Here is a 26,606-nt window from a genome sequence, read left to right as displayed (position 1 = left end):
AATCGTCTCTATCTATGGGATTTGGACCTTCCTTCTGTCCATTGTGGGTGCGCTTGTCAAGCTGCTGTGTCCTTTCATTTAGCAAGTATTGGTAGTGTTGTCCTCTTAGCCCATGAAGTCTACAATTGATATAAAAATAAATCTTCTTGTTCCATCTTTGTCCTCAGAGTTCCTTGTGCTTCAGTCCAAAAGCTTAAGCAGGTTTCTAGTGAAGACTCAGGAATCAAAAGGGAAGAAGGCATTGTTCTGGGCTAGGGTTTCTCAACCTCAGAGCTGTTGACATTTGGGGCTGGACAGTTCCTCATTGTGGGAGCTGCCTGGTGCACCGTGTAGTCTTCAGCAGTAGCTCTGCCCTCCACCCCAGAGATGCCAGAAGCATCCTCCCCTGGCACAACCCTCCTAGTTGTGACAATCAAAAATGTCCCCAGACACATTGCCAAATGGCCCCCAGATCACCACCACCCCACCCCAGTTGAGAACTGTTCCAGCCTTTCTGCAGCTGGATTTTGGCTCTTGCTAAAGGGACACCACAGTGGAGAATGGACTGTTCGTTCAGTTTCTTTCTATGATAGCCCTCCGTGCAGCTAACTTCTGCTCTGCGCCAGTAACTGGGCCAGGCCCTGCAGCTGCAAATGTGAGTACAAGACACACCCTGACCACAGGTGTTGCTTGTGTCCTTGTCTGGGTGGTACACACAGATGCATCAGGAGGTGGAGGGGGAAGGATTGTCTCATGGGAAAGAGTCTTTGCACCAGTGTATTCTCCATCCAAGAGGCTCTTTCTTCTGATTTTTCCTGTGACTGGGACTGTTTTGGCGTTCATATCTCAGTTTAAACAACACTGCTCGGGGAGACCTATCCTAACCATCTAACCACAGTCAGCTGTTTTCACCTCATGCTTTGTAACAAACAGCCCAGACGTCAGTGGGTCACAACCGCACATTTCTTGCTCACATGTGTGTGGGTTGCCTGGGATGTGGGTTGGCTGGGGTGTGGCTGATGTAGGCTGGGCTTCAGCTTGTTTTGGCTACAAGCTGCAGCCTCAGTTTAGCTCTCCTCCATGGGTTTCTCATTCTACTGGACCAGTGAACTTTTGGCACATGTTGTCCTCATGGTGACAGCAGCAGCTCAGAGCGGGAAGCAAGCGTATTTCTTGCTTGTATCATATGCATGGACATCCATTTGGCCAAAGTAGATCACACAGTCCGAGTCAGCAGGAGGGAGGGACCTCATCACCCTCCATGAGGCCATGGCAGAGGTGTGGCTGAACAGGACATTTCAGGGGAGTGAAGAATGGGGCCCAGCCATCTGCCTCACTCAGTCTGCAGCAGCCACCCAGTCACTCACTCATTTTTATTCTCTGCTGAGTTTTGATACTCTTATTGTTGAATCATTTATTGCTTATTTGCCTTTTGTTACCAAATCATCAGCTCCATGACAGTAGGGACTTTTTCTGCCGTATTCACTGCTAAATGCCAAGTACCTACCTAGCACAGGGTGGGCATTCACTAAATTGATGGGTGGATGGATGGATGGTTCTGTCCGGGAATCAGGGAGGGGTGTTGGAGATAATCTTGGAATAGTAACAGCAGCTAACGGTTTCTGAGGGATGACTAAGGGCCAAGGGTGTGCTGCATGCTTATGCTTGACCTGGTTAAGTCAGGGCATCATTTCAGTGTGTAGCCAGCCCTCCGCTGGTCAGGGAAGGGAGAGAACAGGGTGTTCTGGACGGAGCTGTAGAGCCCTGAAATAGCTCATCTTGTTAGAGACTGGAGAGATGCCCAGTGCGGCTGGAGTGAGGGGAGCCTGGTGGGCAGCAGCCATGTACAAGACGTAAGAGTGGCATGGGAGCCCCGCAGTCAGGGCTTCTGTTCCGCGTCTTCAGGGGAGCCGTCGCGTCTGAGTCTGGAGTGGTGCCCCAGTGCACAACCTGGAAGCTCTTCTGGTCACCTAGCAGGTCACAAGGGACATTGTGTCACATGTCAAGATGGCTGGATGACTATCTGGAAGTCATCTTTGTTTTGGAAGAGGGTGAATATTGAATATCTTTTAGCAGAGGCATATCCAAGCTATTAAACAAGTAGGAAGCTTCTGGAAGTCCTTTTGAGGCAGGTGGTGGAGACTTGGCAAAACCCTTGGCTTGGAAGAGCTTGTCACAGAGCCCCAGGCTTGAGCTCTGCTTTGTGTGAGTAGGGTTGTATTGACTAGAGACTCCAGTCATCTCTCGGCTCAAGGATGCTGGCGTTTACCCTGGGGGAGCACGGGAGCATGACCTCACTGACTGCAGACCTCCCCATACGCATAAATGCTCCAGGTCTTCAGTGGGTGCTGAGCTCCCAGGGTCCCCAAGCCCCATAGACTTCACCCAGCCTCTGCTGACCCACATCACAAATCAGCTACCAAGAGATGTATGTGGGGAAAGCAGCCCTGGCCTTGTGTTTGGGTGGTGTGCTTGCTGGGCAAGAAAGCGGTGGTGGACCTGCCCCAAGGTCACCCGTGCCTGGCCAGGCTGGTTTCTGATGTTTGCTCTTCTGAGCCAGGACAGAATTTTTTTTAATGTCTTGAAATTTAAACTCTGTGCTCATAGGGGGAAAAATGAAAAAGGAGATCTGCGTTCCAGTTTCAGCATTGCTAGGAGACCCCATGAATGTGAAAGTTCTTGTAAAACTTCATTAAAGTGTCATTAGGGGGACTTCTGTGGTGGTCCAGTGGTTAAGACTCTGCGCTCCCAATGTAGCGGGCACAGGTTCAATCCCTGGTTGGGGAACTAGGATCCCACACGCCGCACAGCATAGCCTAAAATAAAGTGTTAGGTACCAATTTCCTTCTCTTCTCTGGAAGAAATTTTTAAAATGTCGTTAACCTATTTTGTACCAACCCCTCTGTTAGGTGGTGTTGCAGAGAATCTGTTGTAATTTTAGTGGAACAGCCTTCAGGGTTACGGTGAGGATGAGGAGGCCAAGTCTCAGAGAGGTTAAGTGACTTGCTCCAGGCCGCACAGCCTGCTGGTGATGGGGGAGGTTCTCTGTGACTGCATGGCCCAGCCTCTTTGCCATGTGTTCATCCACCAGTGGGCCCCTCCAAGGGTCTGCCAGGAGCATGGCTTCCCAGGTGGGGACCGTGTGGCTGTCATTGCAGGCTCTGGCCCATCTTCCTTAGGTTGTGGAGGCTGTTTGCTGCAGAGGTGTCTTCTCCCCTGCTCCTTCCTGCCTTGCAGCTCCTGGGAGAGTTTTTTTTCCAAAACATCTAAGTTAGCTTTAATGAACAGAGGCCTTCCCCCAGAAGCAGAGCTTCACAAGATCTCTGAGGACAGCTGACACCCTGGAGCTGCAGTCTTCCCCTCCACCTCCCATTTGGGGAATGTTCTGGAATCTGCAGGCCTGAATGAGCTTACAGAACGAGGTTAGCCTGGGTACATGAGCCATGAGCTTGCCTCTGGTGGGGTGACTTCTATCTTAAAGCCCCACTTAGAGCCACCCCTGTCCCTGTGGGCTGTTAGAGGCTGTGCAGGACGTGGTGACTCGTCAAATTCCAAGAGGAAGGATTTTGTAAAGGATTTTTCTCACGGTTGCATTTCTGAACTGGGGTATTATAAACACTTGGTCCAACTGTCGTGGGTTAGACGAAGTTTTAGTCTGATTGTTTACCCACTTGGGAGATTCATTCATTTTATTCGTTATTTTTAGAATCTTGTATTTAAAAGGAAAAAAAGAACAATTCTTTTTTTATAGTTATGTTTATTTATTTTTAATTGATGATTGCTTTACAATATTGGTTTGATTTTTGCCATATGTCCACATGAATCAGCCACAGGTACACACATGTCCCCTCCTTCCCACCTCCCTTGCTTTCCCGCCCCTCTAGGTTGTTATAGAGCCCCAGTTTGGGTTTCCTGAGTCATACAGCAAATTCCCATTGGCTATCTGTTTTACATATGGCAGTGTATATATATGCTTTCATGCTACTGTCTCCATTCATCTCAAGGAACAATTCTTTTGAAATAAGATTGCTGCTCAGTCTAAAGGAGGCCACTAGGGCATGAAGAGGTGACCTCAACGGCACCCTAGAGCAGTCTTCTCAGGCATTGCCTGTCTAGGTGGGCAGCCAGGTCATGGTGCTGTCGTGGCCAGCCCAGGACCATGGGGAGGAGCAGGAGTGAGGGTGTGCGCATCTGGGCCGCTGCTCACTTTCAGAACTGGAAAGTGGAGCCGGAGGCTTCGGGCCACACTCATTCACTGGCTGCGTTATCAGAGCCTGTTACCATGTTTCGGAGACCCCATCTCTCTTCTGGAGCATGTGTAATGCCATCTAACCTCTTTTTGAATGAACACGGCACCCCACCCATCCCTACCCTTCTCTTGCTGCTTTGTATGCTCTGCTTTATATTCTGGATATTTCTCAGACTGTCTCCCTCCTGCTGTCCTGGGGGTCCGCACCATCCTGGGGGAGTGACCGAGCCCCATTCCTCTCTGATCTTAGGGTGGGAGAGGGTGGGGTGCTGCAGATAGGATGTTAATTAGAAGGCTGGGTCCTGGGAGGTCGTGGGGGGCCAGAGGTTGACTTTAGGATGGTTTCTTGTCTGCTTATCTGTGTTCAGAGGCTGAAGGGGTCAGCTGAGCAGGGAATCTGTGTTGTGGTTTCATTACCTGGTGTGTCCAGCCCAACTGCTCTGGCTTCCTGAGCACTGGGTGCAGGGTGAGGTCTGGGGTGGATTCTGGGGACACAGGGCTGAGAAGGCCAGCAGTGCTGGCCTTACTAGGTGCCCTGACCGTGAGAGACAGGACAGAACCCTGTGTGAGGAGGCTGGGGAGGGGATGGAGGGGAGGAAGGGAGATGGAGGTTGAGCAGAAAGAGGGGCAGCCAGTGGGCTGGGGTGTTGGGGGAGGTATTTATGCAGCAGTGAGTATAAGAAAGGCAGCTGGGGGGTGGGGGTGGGGGGGAGGAGTTGAATTCTGACAAGAAGGCCCTTCCCCACTCACTGGAGTGGGAGCACCGAAAAATTCATCTCAGACCAGCAGAGCTCAAGGTTCAGCTTGAAGAAGCCCATTTGTCGTAATCACGGGAAAGACACATCTCAGATTCTCTCCAGGGTTCAAGCTTTCCTGGCAGCCAAAAGTTTGCAAAAGCTGGGCCAAAGCTGGGTCTGCAGCTTTTAAACTATAGTGTGAGAGGCAATACTAGCAGATGAGTTAGAGAGATGACAGCTGCCCGCCTTGTCCATCATCGTGGCCTCCCCTGGACCTAGACCTCCTCTGGCAGCGCTGGGCTCGTGGGCCCTGGGGTGGCCTCCTGGTCACCTTTGATTCCTCGGTGCAGCACTGGGTGGGGGTGGGGGCTCACTGCCAAAGGAGGCACGATTCATTTTTTCAAAGCACGTTTTTGGGAGGCACACTTACATTTATAAATATGAATCAGGTGATTTAGGAATTCCTGAGCCTAGAGCTAATGACCACCCATGTGTATGGAAATTGTGGAAATCTGTCGATGTACTGCTTTGTTTCAGATGAAAAGTGCAAGCAGCTCACAGTAAGTGCCTTAGGGCTGGTATCCTGGTGGAAATTTTAATTTTAGTGTTAAAAAATATCTAATAGCCTTTCTGGGAAAAGGTGGGGTTATAAATATATAAATTAGCCAAGGGTGCTTGTAGGATGGGATTGTGCATCAAAGAGTAAGAAGCGAGGACTTCCCAGGTGGCGCTAGTGATAAAGAGATGACCTGCAGGAGGATTCTTGCAGGAGACGCCTCTGGCTCCGTCCCTGGGTCGGGAAGATCCCCTTGAGAAGGGGTGGCAACTCACTCCAGTATTCTTGACTGGAAAATTCCATGGACAGAGAAGACCGGTAGGCTACAATCCATGGGGGTCACAAAAAGTTGGACATGACTGAGCAAGCAGGAAGAAACCTCATGCTCTAGTTTGAGCCCTTGTTTAATTTCAGTTTCTTCTCCTGTAAAATCAGAATAACATCACCTTTCTTGTGAAGATTCAATGAGATGAGGCGGGTAAGGTGCGTGCCCGTGTCTAGGATGTGAGGGTGTGATGTGAGGGGGTGTTACAGGCAAGGGAACTGGACAAGAGCAGGGGCTCCCGGCCCTGGCTGCATTTCGGGGTCCCCTGGGAGTGCAGCCTGCTCTGCCACTCACCTGTGCACACCTGGGGCGGAGTAGCTGGGCCCCATCACCCCAGGGGACCTGTTGCAATGCATCCCCTGGCCCCTCCCCAGAGCAGACCCCTGCTTCCTTGGCTACAGGTCTCCTTGGCTAGGCAGCATCACCTGGCGGATTTGTGTCCTGGATTTGGAGGCTGAGAGTTGGTCTATTGTTGTGGGGTGAGCCTCTCTCCACCGCTGCCTGGCCCTGAGGGGTTACCGAGCTCCTTCCAGGCCTCAGAACGGTGGCTGCACATGAGAGAGGTCAGGTGGACTAGAGCAGCTGCACCCCCTGAGGGCCTTTTCTTCAGGGGAAGCAAGTTTAGAGAAGTGGGGGAGCTGCAGGAGACCCAAGGCCTGGGACTGTGGGAAGAATCGCCTGGAAACAGATGCGCTTGCTAAAAGGTGGAGGGGGTTTCCTGGCGTGGAGAGCACTTGCAGGACCCACCTGAGCCTCCAGTGCATGGCCCAGATACGGCCGTTTGCCTCCATATCCCTGCAGCTAAGAGCGCAGGTCAGGAAGGGGGTGAGGTTTCCCAGGACCAGGGGTGCCCTGGGCACGAGAGGCAGTGTGGGTCTGTGGCCAACCTGGAACCAACCTGCTGTCCTTCCCCTGGCCTCTCGGGACCAGGTCTCCAATCCCAACCTTTGTCCTCAGTGAGGTCAGAGGACCAATGTCAGGGCTGAGGGACCTTCCAGATGAGTCAGTCCCTCTCTCAGCTCAAAGATGATGACACGAACTCGGGCTGGTTATTTGACCTGGCAGCACCTGGGTGGCAAGGGGCAGTGCCAGAGTCCAGGGCTCCCCTTGAATGTACTTTCTAGACTCTGTTCCTGCAAGTGGCATTGCAAAAATGGATTTTATTTTAAAATATGTACAGTTCTATATAATGCAACTCTCACATCCAAACATGACTACTGGAAAAACTATAGCTTTGACTAGATGGACCTTTGTTGGTAAAGTAATGTCTCTGCTTTTTAATATGCTGTCTAGGTTGCTCATAGCTTTTCTTCCAAAGAGCAAGCATCTTTTAATTTCGTGGCTGAAATCAACATTTACAGTGATTGTGGAGCCCCCCAAAATAAAGTCTATTACTGTTTCCAAAAAAATAAATAAATAAATAAAATATGTACAGTTCTCTGAAAGGAATGCTGTCCTGCCTACATGGCCCCAGGCATGAACCAAACCTGAATCGTCTTCTAGTTTTGGGATTATAATCTTTGGTTTGAAACTTCTCCACTAGAGCTGCTCTCTGCTGGTCTGTCTGCAAGTTTGGTTTTCTTCGGTGGATGCCTCAGGAGGTAATGCATAACAGTGATCCCTGACACAAGCTCAGTTTAGTTCAGTCTCTCAGTAGTTTCTGACTCTTTGCGACCCCATGGACTGCAGCACACCAGGCTTCCCTGTCCATCACCAACTCCTGGAGCTTGCTCAAACTCATGTCCATCGAGTTGGTGATGCCATCCAGCCATCTCATCCTCTGTCATCCCCTTCTCCTTCCACCTTCAGTCTTTCCCAGCATCAGGGTCTTTTCCAATGAGTCAGTTCTTTGCATCAGATGGCCAAAGTATCGGCGCTTAAACATCAGTCCTTCCAATGAATATTCAAGGTTGATTTCCTTTAGGATTGACTGGTTTGATCTCCTTGCAGTCCTTGGGACTCAGAGTCTTCTTCAACACCACAGTTCAAAAGCATCAATTCTTTGGTGCTCAGCTTTCTTTATGGTCCAGCTCTCACATCCATACATGACTACTTGAAAAACCATAACTTTGACTATATGGACCTTTGTCAGTAAAGTAATGGCTCTGCTTTTTAATATGCTGTCTAGGTTTGTCATAGCTTTTTTTCCAAGGAGCAAGCAAGTCAGCATGGTACCTTTTACACAGCCCACCTCTTCCATCCTTATGGGTGGTCAGGAAGACCCCTGAGTGTGGAGCTCTGTCCCCAGCCGTGTGACAGCCCAGGCTGGCTGTGGCCAGGGCAGACACAGGCCAGTGGCCCCAGGTTATCCCACCTTGTCTGGAGCCCCTGGTTCAGTTGCTGACACTGGCAGGTGTTGGGTCCAGATGTGTGGCCCCTCCCTTACCCTCCAGGACCCTGAGCCCTGTCAGTCCCGAGACTCTCGGCCTGGTGGCTACTGTATCTGGGCTGCCCTCCCGTGGGCTTTGCTGGGGTGCCGCTGTCCCATGAGTATACATGGGGAGCAGCCTGACCTTGACAGTCTAGTTTCCTGAGCCATGAACCTGAGGGCACGCAGATTTCTAAGGCCCCACGGGCCCCATGGAGAGTGGCCTCTGGGCTGGTGGAGTTTCTCGGACCTCAAAGTAGACTGGCTTTGAGACCCAGTGATCTGTGTGATTTGCTTTGACTCACTGAACATAAATTATGAATTGGCAGCTTTTTGATCTTCAGGTGTCTAATAAAGTGGCCTGAGGCCATAATGATGCTGATTGATCGTGGGAATGGGCTGTCACGGTCCAGAAGAAGGTGCAGAAGATGTCCCAAAGGACTGATATCCCACCTGCTTGCCCCACAAGTGGTGTAGGCCATCAGAGCTGCTCAGGCCCAAGATCGGGCTATTGTTAATTGCCAGAACCAACTGTCTAAGAAGCTTGTGAAATTATCACCCAGTGACTTGATTACCAGCACCAAGCACACCTCTGTTATTGTACGTCTCACCTCCTAATTAATTCATTACTAAGTGGGCCTTTCTTGAGTGTCCCCCTACACCTCCAGGCTCAGACTGGTAGCCAAGTACAAGCTCTTTCTGGGCGGTAGTTTCTCCTAGTTAGTATCAACCAGCAGCCCTGATGAAACATTAAAACAGAAGGGATACAGCATAACCAAGGATACTCAGAAAGTTAATGTTACAATGAACTTGCCTTATTATCTATTAAACCTTGCTCAAAAATCTAAAATGGACTTCCCTGCATTTTTCACCTACCTCAGAATTTATTGTGTTCCACTGGACTGATCTTTTCTTCCCCTGGGGCCAGGAACTAAGAACAACTGTCTCCCTTCCCACCTCTCAATTTCCACCTTCTGCTCCCAAAACCACACCCTTGAGAGGAGAGATCTGTCCGCCTCTGACAGGCCCTCAGAGAATCAAGGCAGGGAACCTGGGGCAGCCTCAGGGGAGTAAGAGGTACCAGACCTGGAAACAGGCCTTGTTGGAGACTCACAGGCAGTGGTGAATTCACAGCCACTTAGAGAAGTGGGAGGAACTAGAACCTTTGTTGTTGTTCAGTCGCTAAGTCGTGTCCGACTCTTCGCGACCCCGTGGACTGCAGGACGCCAGGTTCCCTGTCCTTCGCTATCTCCTGAAGTTTGTTCAGTCTCATGTCCATTGAGTTAGTGATGCCATCCAACCATCTCATTCTCTGTTGCTCCCTTCTCCTCCTGCCTTCAGTCTTTCCCAGCATCAGGGTCTTTTCCAATGAGTTGGCTCTTTGCACCAGGTGGCCAGAGTATTGGAGCTTCACCTTAAGCATCAGCCCTTCCAATGAGTACTCAGGGTTGATTTCCTTGCTGTCCAGAGGACTCTCAAGAGTCTTCTCTAAACCAGAAGAAAGCATCAGTTCTTCAGTGGTCAGCCTTCTTTATGGTCCAGCTCTCACATCCATACATGACTACTGGAAAAAATATTATTCTTGCCTTGTGAACCCCACGAACAGTATGAAATTAGAACCTGGTCCAGCCCCAAATGGGGCCAAGTTGGGTCAGAGATTGGAGCTGGCAGCAACCAGCACCCAGAAATGTGGTTTGGATATCAGGTCCACAGTCAAAGTTACCTCTGGCAGCCTCTGGGAGCTAGGGACCAGGGACACCTAGGGCAGCCTGCAGGGTGCCAGGGCTGGGGAAACAGCCTCTTGATGCCCAAAGAAGCCCTTGGTGCCAATACACTGAGCTCACTGGACCGACATTAGATCCCAAACCCCTTCTGCTTCCTGGAGCTTTAGTTCCTTGTGAGACCTGGATGTTGGTGCTGGCCGCCCTCTCACCAGGTGGCAGGTGAGTCAGCTCAAAGGATGCACGTGAATCCTAGAGGTCTGTAACCTGTGATTCACATGTCAAGTAGCATTGTGACAATGGAATCAGCCTAGGACCTCTTCTGGTCTCCTGTGACATTCCCTATGACCTGCAGCTGTTAGGATTATACATGCCTGGCCAGTAGCTTTCTTTCACTTTCCTCCTCAGCTATTCAGCACAGTGCCTAAATGCACCTGTGAAGTAAGGGTAAGTGGTCGTTGAATGAGTGAGTAGGTGAATGGATGAGTAATGGAGGGACCACTCAGGCCTCACAGTGGGCGGGGTGGGTCAGCTTGGCTACCATGTAAGGGAGGATGGGAGAACATTGGTTCTCCTGCCAGCCTTCCAGGCCTGGAGCCACACCCTTGAATAGCTTCAGGCACCCATGGTTGGGGGCAGGGTCTACTCCAGGGATCTGAATCCCTGCTCAAGGCCGGAGACTCTGCTGGACACCTCCCTGGACCCTGGGCAACTTGGGGGTGGATTTTGGTCCCCTCCCTCTCCTGAAGGTGGGCCCTGACCATTGTCCTTTCCTCTCCTCCTCCTTGGCATGCAGATTCTGGCCAACGTCTTCCTCTACCTGTGCGCCATCGTCGTGGGCATCATGTCCTACTACATGGCAGACCGCAAGCACCGCAAGGCCTTCCTGGAGGCCCGCCAGTCTCTGGAGGTGAAGATGAACCTGGAGGAGCAGAGCCAGCAGCAGGTCAGGCTCTCTGGGGAAGGCCTTGGGGCAGTACTAGCCTGGGACCCCAGTTTGGGGCCTGTCGGAAGGGAGTGAGCCCAGTTGCTTCTGGGTCTCCAGGGCTCAGTGGGGCTTGGAGTTTGAATTCTCTTTTCTAGAGTTGTTGTTGTTCAGTTGCTCAGTCGTGTCCAGCTCTTTGTGACCCCATGGACTACAGCACACCAGGCTTTCCTGTCCTTCACTGTCTCCTGTAGTTTGTTCAAACTCATGTCCACTGAGTCAGTGATATGATCCAACTGTCTCATCCTCTGTCACCCCCTTCTCCTCCTGCCTTCAGTCTTTCCCACCATCAGGGTCTTTTCCAGTGAATTGGCTTTTTGCATCAGGTGGCCAAAGTATTGGAGCTTCGGCATTAGTCCTTCCAACGCATGCTGAGGATTGATTTCCTTTAGAAGTGCCTGGTTTGATCTCCTTGCAGTCCGTAGGACTCTGAAGAGTCTTCCCCAGCACCACGGTTTCTTGGGAGGCATCGCTCACCCCTCTGCCACTCCCTCTTGTGCAGATTCATGCTACCCGCCTACTGTGTGCCCAGGGCTCCCTGCAGTGGGGTGGGGGTGGAAGACACATTCCCTGGCCTCAGGGTCCTTTCGGGTGAAGTCTGTCATCCCCTCCTCCCTCCTCCCACGGGCACTGTTTCCTTGGCACTCAGGGCAAGCTCCCCACTGCCTTCTCCTGCTAAGTCATTTGTGGACACGGTAAAGCCAGCCCAGCCCCTGGGGAGCCCACTGTTTACATTTCTCCATTGAGAGAAGTGCCTGCTGTGCCCACGCTGTGTTTACTGGCTTCACTCCAGCCTCGTCCACCGCAGAAGCTCCCTGCTCTCATGGGACTCAGTCTTTTAAATAGTTTTTGGTCTGGGCTCGTCTCAAATGCCTTTTGAAGGTCTTCAGAAATCTCATCCACCAATTTCCTTTTCTCCAAAGGTTGACTTCCCCTGAATAAACAAACTCAGTAGGTTGAAAATATATGCCTCTTTGCTCTGGGAACCATGTCACTTTGTGTTCAGGTGGTGCTGTTTGCTCCGGGCTCAGCAGGTTCACTGAAACTGCTATTTTCCTGGACGCTGCCACCCAGGTGGGCAGGGCAGTAGTTTCGGGGGGTTCCATTGGAGAACCTCACATTCTCCAGACAATGCTGTTTGAAGGCACACACTGACTCATTTAGCTGGTGTGTCCTGGCTTCCTCTGTCCTGGGGCATTCCTTCTCTCTCTATTTACCAATGAGATCTAGAAGCTTCTGAGCTGAGCCTTGGACTCATCTCCTTCAGAAGACAGGCTTTAGAAGGGGAACCATCCTGCCTTCCATGGTGACAAGGAGCCATCACACCTGTCCCCTTCTCCTCGGCCCTGTGTCCTGTCATTACCGAGGAGCTGCTGCGGCTGGAACGTATTTAAAGAATCCTGCTTTGCTGGCTTTATTGAGCCCCTTCAAAGGCATTCTTTACTTTCTGCCTTCTATACTGTCCTGGTTCTTGTTTGCATTTGATCTCTCATACTGTGGAGGCATCCCTCTGTGTTCTCTACATTAAAAAAAAATGTGTGTGTCACCTCTCAGCTGGACTGGAGGGTTCTTTTTTATATAGTGTGTGCAGTTTTGAGCACACTCATCTGGGTTGATCTTGTCAGTCTCATGGTGTATAATCCAGGACATCTTCAGTCACGTTCCACGGTGCTTGGTGGGGGCCTTCTGGGGTGGTGAGAAAGGCCCTGTGTCTCACCCTGGGTCCGTTATTCTATGTGTGGATGATTTGGACAAGTTATCTACCCTGTAGAGCCTCACTTCCCTCATCTTCAGAGTGGGAGTATTGCTACTCCAAAGTGGAGATGTTGATGATTATCATCTTGCTGAGGGTTCCCTGAGGGTCAAATGAGAAACACAGACATAAGTGCTTTGTAACTTGGAAAGCGCGGAGCGGTGATGGTCAGGCCACTAGGCCTGCTTTCTAATGCCCGGGCCATATGCTCACTCCTGGCAGGGTCAGTGCAGGGAGCCTGGGGCCTGGCAGAGAGAACCACCCCTGTGTGCTCCAGGCCTCCTGGACGCTATGGAGTAGCCAGAGGGTGCCTGGCTGTCTGCTCAGGCCATGTGGCAGCAGCAGGGCAGACACTGGCCCCGGAATGAGAGGTCCAAGGAGGTGAAGGGAGAGGAGGGACACACCCCCAGGCCTTGCAGCGGTGCAGCAGGTGCCTGTAAATGTCCATCAAGTGGACTTGAGCCTGAATGTGCCCTTGGGCTAGTTCTTTCTGTCTTTGGCCCTCAGTTTCCCTATATGTGAAGTGTAGATGATAATACATTTGCAGGTAAAATGGGATTGAAGTGTAGATGATAATATATTTGCAGGTAAAATGGGATAATCTGTGTCAATCCCTTGGAGGACAAGAAAAGCACTGGAGTTCTGCCACCTGTGAGTTAACATTTGCTTGTGTTTTTCTTTAGGACTTTTGTGACTATGTACATGAGACCCGCTTTCCATTTTAACTTTCTTTCTGTGTCCTTGACAGGTTTGGGTATCATAGTTATGCCAACTTATTAACTGGAGAAATCTTCCCTCTTTTAGGTTACTCTTTTAATCTTTAGAAGAATTCACTTGTGAAGCCCTATTGGGTCTGGAGTTTTTCTTTATGAGTAGATTGGTTCCTCTAAAAAGTAAGGATCTATATTTCCTTTGGTGTGGGTTTTGGAAAGTTTTTGTTTTTTCAAGAACTTATCCATTTCATCTAAATTTTCAAATTGTTGCTATACGTGTGTTGTATTTTATCTCCATGTATCATTGTCTATGGGATTTGTGTTTCTTTTTTCATTACTGATATTGGTAATTTGTGCTTTCTATTTTTAAACTTTTTCTTAATCTGTTTTACCAAGGTTAATTCACGTTTTAGCCTTTTCAATGAAACACCTTTTTGGTTTTTTGTACATTTCTATAATTCATTAATTTATACTTCTAACTTTGTCATTTTCTTCTATTTTCTTTGGGATTAATTTGGTGTTATTTTTTATCTTCTTGAAACGGAATATATATAGCTAATTTTCAGCATTTCTTTTCTAAAACATGTACTTTTGCCGTAGATTTCCCTCATTATGTTGTTTTAGCTTTATCCCACAAGTTTCAATATGTCATATTTCTGTTGTCAATTAGTTCAGTTTTCTAAATTCTAAAATTCATATTTTCTAAATCCATTGAGGTGCTTTTGATCCATGAACTGTTTCCGTCAGTTCAGTCGCTCAGTCGTGTCTGACTCTTTGCAACCCCATGAACCGCAGCACGCCAGGCCTCCCTGTCCATCACCAACTCTCAGAGTCCACCCAAACATGTCTGCATCGAGTCGGTGATGCCATCCAGCCATCTCATCCTCTGTCGTCCCCTTCTCCTCCTGCCCCCAATCCCTCCCAGCATCAAAGTCTTTTCCAATGAGTCAACTCTTCACATGAGGTGACCAAAGTATTGGAGTTTCAGCTTTAGCATTAGTCTTTCCAATGAACACCCAGGACCGATCTCCTTTAGGATGGACTGGTTGGATCTCCTTGCAGTCCAAGGGACTCTCAAGAGTCTTCTCCAACACCACACTTCAAAAGCATTAATTCTTTGGCGCTCAGCCTTCTTCACAGTCCAACTCTCACATCCATACATGACCACTGGAAAAACCATAGCCTTGACTTAGATGGACCTTTGTTGGCAAAGTAATGTCTCTGCTTTTGAATATGCTATCTAGGTTGGTCATAACTTTCCTTCCAAGGAGTAAGCGTCTTTTAATTTCATGGCTGCAATCACCGTCTGCAGTGATTTTGGAGCCCCCAAAAATAGTCAGCCACTGTTTCCACTGTTTCCCCGTCTATTTTCCATGAAGTGATGGGACTGGATGCCATGATCTTTGTTTTCTGAATGTTGAGCTTTAAGCCATTAGGAGTACATTAATTAATTTCCAAATATCTGGGGACTGTTTAAAAGTTTGTTTGTTTGTTTGTTTTTGCCACACCATGTGGCCTGAGGGATCTTAATTCCCCAACCAGGGACCAAACTGATGCCCCCTGCATTGGGAGTACACAGTCTTAATCATTGTGCCCCCAGGGAAGTTCCTAAAAATTATCATTTTATTGTTGATTTATAGGTTAATTTGACTGTGGTCAAAGAACATGCTCTGTATGACTTTGGCCACCTGAGGCAAAGAGCTGACTCATTTGGAAAGACCCTGATGCTGGGAAAGATTGAGGGCAGGAAGAGAAGGAGAACGACAGAGGATGGGATGGTTGGATGGCATCACTGACTCAATGGACATGGGTTTGGGTAGATTCCTGCAGTTGGTGATGGGCAGGGAGGCCTGGCATGCTGCTGTTCATGGGGTCTCAAAGAGTCAGACATGACTGAGCGACTGAACTGAAGCGTATGATTTTAGCCCTGTGAAATTTGTTGGAACTTGATTTTTGACCTAGCATGTGTATGTATCAAAATGCCTTTCAAAAATGAAATAAGATCAATAAATGTCAATTATGACTCATTTGCATCTACCCCAAAGTATTTGTGCCTCTTTGGTCACAATGAAAGACCTCACAACACTTAATTCCCCCTCCCCCGCATTTTCTAGCCACTGTAATGTGTATTATTATTTGTTTATTTCAGGCTTTTAAACAATCGGGATGTGGTTGACTTACAATGTCTTCTCAGTTTCGGGAGTACCACATAGTGATTCGATTGTGATGCATTTTAATTCGACATATATTTTAACCCCACAGAACAGTCTTACACAATTATCGTTTTTTTACAGTTACTAGTCATTACCTATGTTTGCCCATACTTTATCATCGGTTATACTCAACTTCTTCGTTGCCGTGCTTCCACCTTCTTGAGGAACTCCTTGTCATACTGCTTTTCATGTAGGTCTGTTGGCACTAAATTCCTCCCCATTTTTAATTGCTAGAAGAGTTTATTTTTATTTCAATTTTGAAAGCCACTTTTTAATCAGATAAAGAATTTTAGGTTGCCAGATTCTTACTTTCTTCCCTTTGAAGGAGTCTTTCCCTTGTCCTTGGGCTTCCATTGTAATGCCAGCCATAAGACACACTGTTGCTCCTGTTGTTATTTATTTATTGAAGTGTTATTGTTCAGTTGCTCAGTCACGTTCTACTCTGTGCAACCCCATGGACTGCAACACGCCAGGCTTCTCTGTCCTTCACTTCTCCTGGAGTTTGCTCAAATTCATGTCCTTCGAGTTGGTGATGCCATCCAACCATCTCATCCCCTGTCGCTCCCTTCTCCTCCTTCCTTCAATCTTTCCCAGCATCGGGGTCTTTTCCAGACCAGAGGGCCTAGGTTCAATCCCTGGTTGGGGAACTAAGATCCCACAAGCTGTGGTGTGTCCAAAAAGAAAGGAAAAGAAAGACTGTGGCAACCCTGCACCAACAAGTCCGCCGGCACCATTTTTTCCCCCAACAGCATTTGCTTGTCTCATGTGTCTGGGTCACATTTTGGTAACTCTCACAATATTTCAAACTTCTTCATTAATTTTAGATTTGCAGTGGTGATCTGTGATCAGGGGTTTTTGCTTTCACTATTGTATTTATTTGGGGAGCACCATGAACTGCGCCCATCTGATATGGCAAATTTAATAAATAATATTTATTCTGACTGTTCCACTGACTGGCCATTCCCCTATCTCTCTCCCTCTCCTCGGACCTTCCTATTTTCTGAGACTCAACAATATTGAAATTAGACCAGTCAGTAACCCCTACAGGGCCTCTGAGTGTTCAAGTGAAAGGAAAACTCACATGACTCTCACTTTAAATCAAAAGCTAGAAATGATTAAGCTTAGTGAGAAGGCAGAGAAGGCAATGGCACCCCACTCCAGTAGTCTTGCCTGGAAAATCCTATGGACAGAGGAGCCTGGTAGGCTGCAGTCCATGGGGTCGCTAAGAGTTGGACATGACTAAGCGACTTCACTTTCAGTTTTTACTTTCATGCATTGGAGAAGGAAATGGCAACCCACTCCAGTGTTCTTGCTTGGAGAATCCCAGGGAGGGGGAGCCTGGTGGGCTGCCATCTATGGGGTCACACAGAGTCAGACACGACTGAAGCGACTTAGCAGCAGCAGCAGCAGTGAGGAAGGCATGTCAGAAGCCAAGACAGGCCAGAAACTAGGTCTCCTGCACTAGTTAGCCAAGTTGTGAATGCAAAGGAAAAGTTCCTGAGAAAGCAGACCAGCCTTATAGCTGATATGGAGAGTTTTGGTGATATGGATAGAAGATGAAACCAGCTACAACCCTCCCTGAAGCGAAAGCCTAATCCAGAGCAAGGCCCTCACTCCCAACAGTTCTATGAAGGCTGAGAGAGGTGAGGAAGCTGCAGAAGAAAAGTTTGAAGCCAGCAGAGGTTGGTTTCTGAGGTCTAAGGAAGAGGCCATCTCCATAACATAAAAATGGAAGGTGAAACAGCAAGTGCTGCTGTAGAAACTTCAGCAAGTTATCCGGAAGTTCTAGCTAAGATCATTAATGAAGGTGGCTACACTAAACTGTAGGTTTTCAATGTAGATGAAATAGCTTCCTATTAGAAGATGTCATCCAGGACTTTCATAGCTTGACAGGAGAAGTCAATGCCTGACTCCAAAGCAGCAAAGAATGAGCTGCCTCTCTTGATAGGGGCTGATGCAGTTGGTGACTTGGGAGTTGAAACCAATGCTTATTCACCATTCTGAACATCCTAGGACCCTTAAGAATTATGCTATGTCGCCTCTTCCTGTGCTTTATAAATGGAACAACAAAGCCTGGACGGCAGCACGTCTGTTTACAGCATATTTTTACTGAATATTTGAAGCCCTCCATCTAGACCTAATGCTTAGAAAAAAGGGTGCCTTTTAAAATATTATTGCTCATTAACAATGCACCTGGTCACCCAAGAGCTCTGATGAAGAAGTACAAGATTATGTTTTTTTCATACTTGACCACATAACATCCATTCTTCTGCCCATGGATCAAGTAGTAATTTCAACTTACAGGTCTTGTTATTTAAGAAATACATTTTGTAAGGCTATAGCTGCCATGGGGAGTGATCCCTCTGATAGATCTGGGCAAAGTAAATTGAAAACTTTCTGGAAAGGATTCCCTAGTTTAGATGCCATTATGAACATTTGTGATTCATGGGAAGAAGTCAAGATATCAACATTAACAGAAGCTGATTCTAACCTTCATGAATGACTGAGGGGTTCAAGACTTCAGTGGAGGAAATAGTGCAGACATAGTAGAAATAGCGAGAGAGACAGAATTAGAACTGGAGGCTGAAGATGTGACTGATTTCTGATGAAACTAACAGATGAAGTATGGCTTCTTATGAATGAGCAAAGAAGATTCTACTCCTGGTGAAGATGCTGTGAAGATTGTTGAAATGGCATCAAAGACTTTATTAATAGAATATTACATAAATTTAGTTGATAAAACAGAAGCCCAGTTTGAGAGGATTGACTCCAGTTCTGAAAGTTTTACATGCTATGGAGAAACCATTTATGAAAGAGTCAGCTGATGCTGCAGACTTCATTGTCTTATTTTAAGAAATTGCCTCAGTCACCCGAAACTTCAGCAGCTACCACCCTGATCAGTTAGCAGCCGTCAACATCAAGGTAAGGCCCTCACCAGCAAAAAGATCATGACTTGTTGAAGGGTCAGGTGACGGTTAAAAACTTTTAGCAATGAAGTATTTTTTGATATGCTGTTGTTCACTTGATAGACTCCAGTATAATGTGAACATAACTTTTATATGTGGATCACAATAAACTGTGGAAAATCCTGAAAGAGATGGGAATACCAGACCACCTGACCTGCCTCTTGAGAAACCTATATGCAGGTCAGGAAGCAATAGTTAGAACTGGACATGGAACAACAGACTGGTTCCAAATAGGAAAAGGAGTACGTCAAGTCTGTATATTATCACCCTGCTTATTTAACTTATATGCATCATGAGAAACGCTGGGCTGGGAGAAGCACAAGCTGGAATCAAGATTGCCAGAAGAAATATCAATAACCTCAGATATGCAGATGACACCACCCTTATGGCAGAAAGTAAAGAGGAACTAAAGAGCCTCTTGATGAAAGTGAAAGAAGAGAGTGAAAAAGTTGGCTTAAAGCTCAACATTCAGAAAACGAAGATCATGGCATCTGGTCCCATCACGTCGTGGGAAATAGATGGGGAAACAGTGGAAACAGTGTCAGACTTTATTTTTGGGGGCTCCAAAATCACTGCAGACGGTGACTGCAGCCATGAAATTAAAAGAGGCTTATTCCTTGGAAGGAAAATTATGACTAACTTAGATAGCGTATTCAAAAGCAGAGATATTACTTTGCCAACAAAGGTCCATCTAGTCAAGGCTACGGTTTTTCCAGTGGTCATGTATGGATGAGAGAGTTGGACTGTGAAGAAAGCTGAGCATGGAAGAATTGATGCTTTTGAACTGTGGTGTTGGAGAAGACTCCTGAGAGTCCCTTGGACTGCAAGGACAGCCAACTAGTCCATTCTAGGGGAGATCAGCCCTGGGTGTTCTTTGGAAGGAATGATGCTAAAGCTGAAACTCCAGTACTTTGGCCACCTGATGGAAAGAGTTGACTCATTGGAAAAGACTCTGATGCTGAGAGGGATTGGGGGCAGGAGGAGCAGGGGACGACAGAGGATGAGATGGCTGGATGGCATCACCGACTTGATGGACGTGAGTCGGAATGAACTCCGGGAGTTGCTGATGGACAGGGAGGCCTGGCGTGCTGCAATTCATGGGGTCGCAAAGAGTCGGACACGACTGAGCAACTGAACTGAACTGAACTGAACTTTTATATGCACTGAGAAACCAAAAATCCATGTACTCACTTTATGGCAATATTCACGTTATTGCAGTGTTCCAGAACTGAACCCACAATATCTCCGAGGTGTGCCTATATAGACTTTTCACACACAAATGGTACATTCACTCTTCTGCACTCTCTATTCACCCAGTCCCTTAGAGAGGGTTCCAAGTCCATATTGCATTGCCTCTTGCTTTTTGTGACTGTGTTGAATTCCATGTGTAGAGGTAACATCATTTATTTAAAAGGGCTCCTGTAAGTAGACATTTAGGTTATTTCCAGTTCTATGCTACTGCAAACATTACTATAATAGATATCTTTATAGGGATACCATATTATATATGTATAAATCGGAGAAGGCAATGGCACCCCACTCCAGTACTCTTGCCTAGAAAATCCCATGGACGGAGGAGCCTAGAAGGCTGCAGTCCATGGGGTCGCTGAGGGTCAGACACGACTGAGCGACTTCACTTTCACTTTTCTCTTTCATGCACTGGAGAAGGAAATGGCAACCCACTCCAGTGTTCTTGCCTGGAGAATCCCGGGGACGGGGGAGCCTGGTGGGCTGCAGTCTATGGGGTCGCACAGAGTCGGACACGACTGAAACGACTTAGCAATTATATACGTATAAATTTATCTGAAAGCTAAAAACCTAGAAGTGGAATTGCTTGATCAGTGCATTTTTAAAATTGTATGTGTATACATATATGTGTGAACATGTATATATATATGTATATTTACTGTGATAAAATATACATAAGGTAGAATTTACCATCTTAAACGTTTTGAAGTTTATAGTTCAGTGACATTAAGTACATTCTCAATGTTGTACAGCCATCACCACTCTTCATCTCTAGAGCTTTTTCATTATTCCACACAGAAATTCTACACCCATTAAATATTAAATTTTCATCCTCCCGTTCCCTGACCCCTGGAAATCACTATTCTACTTTCTGTCTTTATGATTTGACTGTTCTAGGTACCTTATACATGTTACTGTTGTTATTTAGTCACTAAGTCACGTCTGACTCTTTTGTGACCCCATGGACTGCAACCCACCAGGCTCCTCTGTCCGTGGGATTTCCCAGGCAAGAATACTGGAATGAGTTACCATTTCCTTCTCCAGGGGATCTTCCCAACCCGGGGATTGAGCCCACATCTTCTGCATTGCAGATGGTTTCTTTACCACTGAGCCACTGTGAAGCCCCCTCATTTAAGTAGAATCCTACGATATTTGTCCTTTGGTAACTAGTTTATTTCACTTAGAATAATGTCTTCAGGGTTCATCCGTGTTGTAGCATGTATCAGAATTTCATTCCTTTTTAAGGTTGAATAATATTCCAGTGTGTCTATATATCCATTCATCTGTTGACGGGATCCACCTTTCAGCTCTTGTGAATGACGCCTCCACGCATTGTTGGTGTGTAAGTATCTCTTTGAGTCCCAGCTTTCCAAGCGTTTGGGGAATAAACACAAGTGGAATCGCTGGGTTATATGGTAGTTCTGTATTTAACATTCTGAGGAACCAGGCACGTGCATTTTTAATGTTGATTTGTTGTTGTTGTTCACTCACGAAGTCCTGTCCAACTCTTTGAGACCCTATGGACTGCAGTACACCAGGCTTCCCTGTTCCCTTCATTATCTCCAAGAGCTTGCTCAAACTCATGTCCATTGAGTCAGTGATGCTATCCAAGCATCTCATCTTGTCACCCCCTTATCCTGCCCTCAGTGTTTCCCAGCACCAGCATCTTTTCCAATGAGTTGGCTCTTTGCATCAGGTAGCCAAAGGATTGGAGCTTCAGCTTCAGTCCTTCCAGTGAATATTCAGGATTTTTCTTTAGGATTGACTGGTTTGATCTCCTTGCAGTCCAAGGGACTCTCAAGAGTCTTCTCCAGCACCACAATTTGAAAACATCAATTCTTAAGTGCTCAGCCTTCTTTACGATCCAACTCTCACATCCGTACATGACTACTGGAAAAACAAGGCTTTGACTATATGGACCTCTGTTGGCAAAGTGATATCTCTGCTTCTTCATATGCTGTCTAGGTTTGTCATAGCTTTTCTTCCAAGGAGTAAGCGTCTTTTAACTTCATGGCTTCAGTCACTGTCCACAGTGATTTTGGAGCCCAAGAAACTAAGATCTATCACTGTTACCACTTTTCACTCTTCTGTTTGCCGTTCAGTGATAGGACAGGATGTGAGGATCTTAGTTTTTTGAATGTTGAGTTTTAAATAAACTTTTTCACTCTCCTTTCACTTTCATCAAGAGGCTCTTTACTTCCTCTTCACTTTTTGCCGTTAGAGTGGTATCATCTGCATATCTGAGGTTGTTGATATTTCTTCCGGCCATCTTGATCCCAGCTTGTGATTCATCCAGCCTAGCATTTCACATTGATGTACTCTGTATATAAATTAAATAAGCAGGGTGACCATATACAGCCTTGATGTACTCCTTTCCCAATTTTGAACCAGTCCATTGTTCCATGTCCAGTTCTAACTGTTGCTTCTTGACCCACATACAGGTTTCTTAGGAGATAGATAAGGTGGTCTGGTATTCCCATCTCTTGAAGAATTTTTCACTGTTTGCTGTGATCCACACAAAGGCTTTAACATAGTCAGTGAAGCAGAAGTAGATATTTTGCTGGCACTCCCTTGCTTTCTCTGTATCATTCAAGGCATGTTGGCAATTTGATCTCTGGTTTCTCTGCCTTTTTAAAATGCAGCTTGTATATCTGGAAGTTCTTGTACTACTGAAGCCTGGTGTGAAGGATTTAGAGCATTATCTTGTTAGCATGTGAAATGAGTGCAGTTGTGCAGTAGTTTGAACATTCTTTGGCATTGCCCTTCTTTGGGACTGGAATGAAAACTGACCTTTTCCAGTCCTGTGGCCACTGCCAAGTTTTCCAAATTTGCTGACATACTGACATATTTAATGTTGATAAATATTACCAAATTGTCTCACAGAAGTTCAAACAATTTACGCTCCTCTCAGCAGTGCATGAGAATGGACTTAGGCACTTAAGGTTTCCTTGTTTATCTAGAAAAGACTTCTCTGTTTAGGAACTCCTGCAGCTCCCCCCACAGATGTCTGTTTGGAAACCCCAGCTGCAGGGAACAGGCCCCAAGGCAGTGGTAGCATCCTGTGAGCTGTTGCCCACTGTTTTCTTATTTGAGTCAAGTCACAGCCAGGTGAACACAGGTTGGAAGAGTTTCTTTTCTTTTTCGGAATACATTGTACAATATTTGATCAAAATAGACAAGTCCAAAGAAAAAATACTGATAAAGGCATATTCCTCCAAGTCTTTTTTCCCCTTCTGTGTTTTGCAAGTGTTAACCCTTATAAAAGTCACAGCTTATTCTCAGATGTAGCAGGTTAGAACCAGATATTCAAGTTTTTGCTGTCTCATATGCTTATTATGGAAGCTAAATGTAAAGGGTTTATTTAGCACAGTGCTAAGCCATGAAATTAAAAGATGCTTGCTCCTTGGAAGAAAAGCTATGACCAACCTAGACAGCATATTAAAAAGCAGAGACATTACTTTATCAACAAAGGTCCGTCTGGTCAAAGCTATGGTTTTTCCAGTAGTCATGTATGGATGTGAGAGTTGGCCTATAAAGAAAGCTAAGCGCCAAAGAATTGATGCTTTTGAACTGTGGTGTTGGAGAAGACTCCTGAGAGTCCCTTGGACTACAAGGAGATCCAACCAGTCAATCCTAAATCAGTCCTGAATGTTCGTTGGAAGGACTGATGCTGAAGCTGAAGCTGTAATACTTTGGCTACCTGATGTGAAGAATCGACTCATTGGAAAAGATCCTGATGCTGGGAAAGATTGAAGGCAGGAGAAGAAGTGGATGACAGAGGATGAGATGGTTGGATGGCATCACTGAGGCGATGGACATGAATTTGAGTAGGCTCTGGGAGTTGGTGATGGACAGGGAAGCCTGGCATGCTGCATTCCATGGGGTCGCAAAGAGTCGACACAATTTAGCAACTGAACTGAACAGAAATAGTAGGCTCTGAACTGTCTACCACTAATATTATCGTTGTTGGATATATTTTGAAGATACAGAGAAGTAGAAAAAAACTTCCCATAATCCAGGGGTTTCTTTTAAAAAATAATTTTTAAAAAAATACGATTTTAAAATTGGGCTCTCGTCTAGAACAGGCTTTCAAGTTTACTGGGATTTTTTGTCTTTTCCCTTTTTGTTGAGGTGAAAAAGGCTGTGTTGAGACAAGGGAGCCCCTGGGTGATGAGGAGATGGGACGGGGTCTCGGGTTCCAGTGACTCGGCTTGTCTCCTCCTCTGCCGGGAGAGTGGGGCCTCACGGGTTTGAGGCTCTAAGAGCGAGCATGGCCCTGGCAGGTGAGGCCCTCTTGTTGCATTGCTGAACACATACCTGACACTTTAGGCCATCCAGTGGGACCACAGGGTGGAGTTGTTTTTCTTTATTCTCATGTGACCATAGCTCCAGGGTTTAGTTGGGGACCTTGAGGGTTGCTAAGCGCCCTAGCTGCCACCTGGCAACTGCAGGCATCCAGGAAATCCACCCAGCACACCTGTCACCAAGTACGGACTGCAGAATTATGAACCTTTCGGAATCACATCCTCAGAATCACTTCCCAGGGATGGGGAGTGGTTGGAGGAGCCTGTTGGGGAGGGTGCAGAGAGGATGGGGACAGGCAGGCCTGCACTTCCCTTCATATCACGCTCGGTTAGTGAGCCACCCTAACCGGGGTCCTCACTGGGGGAGAACTGCCCTTGGTCTCCACGCTCCTGAAGGAGGAAGCTGCAGGGGAGCCCAGGGTCAGAAAAGCAGTCATCATCACCCATCCCCAGTGAGGGTCAGGGCCAGATCTCCTTGCTCCATGGTGTCTTGGGGAATTCAGTGTGGGTGGGCACTGGGGGGGGTCCCACTCAGCTTCTAGAGGGTTGTGCAGACAACAGGTGCTTCTTTCTGCCTCTCCTCCTACTTCAGTCCAAAGCCCAGGTCACCTGTGACCAGGGATGGCCTTTCTTCTTCGTGCAGGAGTCTTTGCTGGGGTGGATGACCTTCTGTCCTTGAGCAGGTCTCCAAGGGGAGCCTTACCCACTTAGCATGAGAGTCAGACTTCTCAGGCAAGAGAGGCTTGGGACTCCAAATTATGCCATTTCAAAAGCTCCATCTCCTGTCTGATTCTGAATGTCTCTGCCCAAGCCGGCCTCCCTGTTCCCTTCAAGACCATTAGCTGTGAGAATAAGGCCCAGAGTGATCTCAGCCTCGGTTGGTGGGGAGAGGGGAGTGAGAGTGACATAGAGGTGAGATGCTCGCTGCCTCCAAGCCTAGGGGTTGGCTTCCAGTGTCAGCCTCAGAGTGCCCACTGTTGTCCTGGCAACAGTGAGGTTGGGACTGGGGACCTGCCTCCGAGGAGCCAGTGGGGGGTGGGGACAGAGGAGGAGGATGCGCCCTGCTGCCTGCTGCAGCTCTGCCTCTCTCTCTTTACATGATGAGTCCTGTTATATAAGCAGCTGATGTAGGTGGGGCAAACCCATCACCTACGTGACGGGAACCACAGAGGAAACCCCCTGACATCAGCCTCTGGAGATCCCTGCTGCCTTAACTGCTTCACAGAACCACTCGCGAGTGTGTTTTTAGTTTAGCCTTGAACGCTTCTTGGTTTGAGAAAAGCCAGAAGGTGAATTTCCCATGGCATGAAGTAAGAATTAGTGCATCTCTCCATTCCAGCTCTCACCTCTTGGATTTCACAGCATGGTCTTTATTCTAACATTCCAGGATTTGGCAAGATAAATGTGTGTTAGATGATGCAAGTAAGGAGCCCTCAGAGGAAAGGTTGTTCTAAGGCCATGGAGAGCCCCTGACGGTGGGGGGACGGGAATGGGCACTGGTGGCACTGCCCGTGCTGCTGGTGGGCAGCCCCCTGAACTGGGTCCCTGCCAGGCTCTGGAAGGTCGTGAGCCCTGGCCACATAGCCCAGCAGTGTTATCCTCTGCACACAGCCATGAAGTCCACAGTCTGCATCCAGCGTGGTCAGGGTTATGGTGCATCCCCACCTTTATCTGGCTAGAAGGATGAAGTTTTGTTTAGTAATAGGGGTAGTTGTGCTTTGTTTGTTTGTTTGTTTTTAAACAATTTCTTGTGCCAGGTTGTAGGCTCAGTTTTTACTGAATTGTTTAATCATAACCAAACCCTTCTGGGGAAGAGGCCCTCCTGTCTCCACCCTGGTGAGGCTATCTACTTGGGAGAGTTACTAACTAGGAGGGTCAGGCAAGTGGTCCCAGACATCCGCTCTGTTGGTTTCTGTTTTCTTTGACCTGCCCAGAGCTTCACGACTTTCCAGCACTTAAAAATGTAGACATATGTAAAAACTGGTTATTTCTGACTGCCTTGGGGAATGGAAAGGTCTGCCAGCATGGCGTCAGAGTGAGACTTGCATTCACATCTGAGCCAGGGCACTTACCTGAGGCATGACCTCGAGCCAATTACTTCTGCCCTTTGAGCCCCCGTTTCTTTGTCTATGAAATGGGAACAGGATAAGATTATCAGACTGTCTCAAAGATAGGATTCATCCCACAAATACTTTCAGCAGCTGTGAACAGAACAGAGTCTAGATTGCTGCTTAATGTCATGGGCCAGAGAAGGCTTTCTAATAAGATGAGATTTGAGCAGAGACCTGAAGGCAGTGTGGGTGAGAGCCACTGCAAAATGAGCAGTAAGTGCAAAGGCCCTGAGGTATGTTTATAGAACGTCAAGGCAGTCAGTGCAGGAGGAGCAGAGGTGAGGGGATGAGAGCGGGGAGGTGCGGCAGAGAGGTGACAGGGGTCTGTTAGACTTTGGCTTTTCCCTTAAGGAGGACCCTGCTTTGGAGGATTTAAAT

The 26,606-nt window shown here is 47.4% G+C and overlaps 1 protein-coding gene across 2 annotated transcripts in view; it reads left to right on the top strand.

Moving 5' to 3' along the window:
- ADCY3 (adenylate cyclase 3) overlaps positions 1-26,606 on the top strand; it is an 88,029-nt gene that overhangs the window by 29,397 nt on the left and 32,026 nt on the right. Inside the window, exon 3 of one of the 2 annotated variants that reach the window (XM_069582772.1) lies at positions 10,732-10,881. The exons of the other annotated variant lie outside the window; for it this stretch is intronic. Within the exon in view, the coding sequence (XP_069438873.1) occupies positions 10,732-10,881 (150 nt within the window). The remainder of the gene's footprint in view (positions 1-10,731; positions 10,882-26,606) is intronic. 2 annotated transcript variants of the gene reach the window in all.

This window comes from Ovis canadensis, chromosome 3 (genome assembly GCF_042477335.2).
Source record: "Ovis canadensis isolate MfBH-ARS-UI-01 breed Bighorn chromosome 3, ARS-UI_OviCan_v2, whole genome shotgun sequence".
Taxonomy (NCBI): Eukaryota; Metazoa; Chordata; class Mammalia; order Artiodactyla; family Bovidae; genus Ovis; species Ovis canadensis.
The sequence above is the reverse complement of the archived record's forward strand: the minus strand, read 5'-3'. Positions and strand labels throughout refer to the sequence as shown.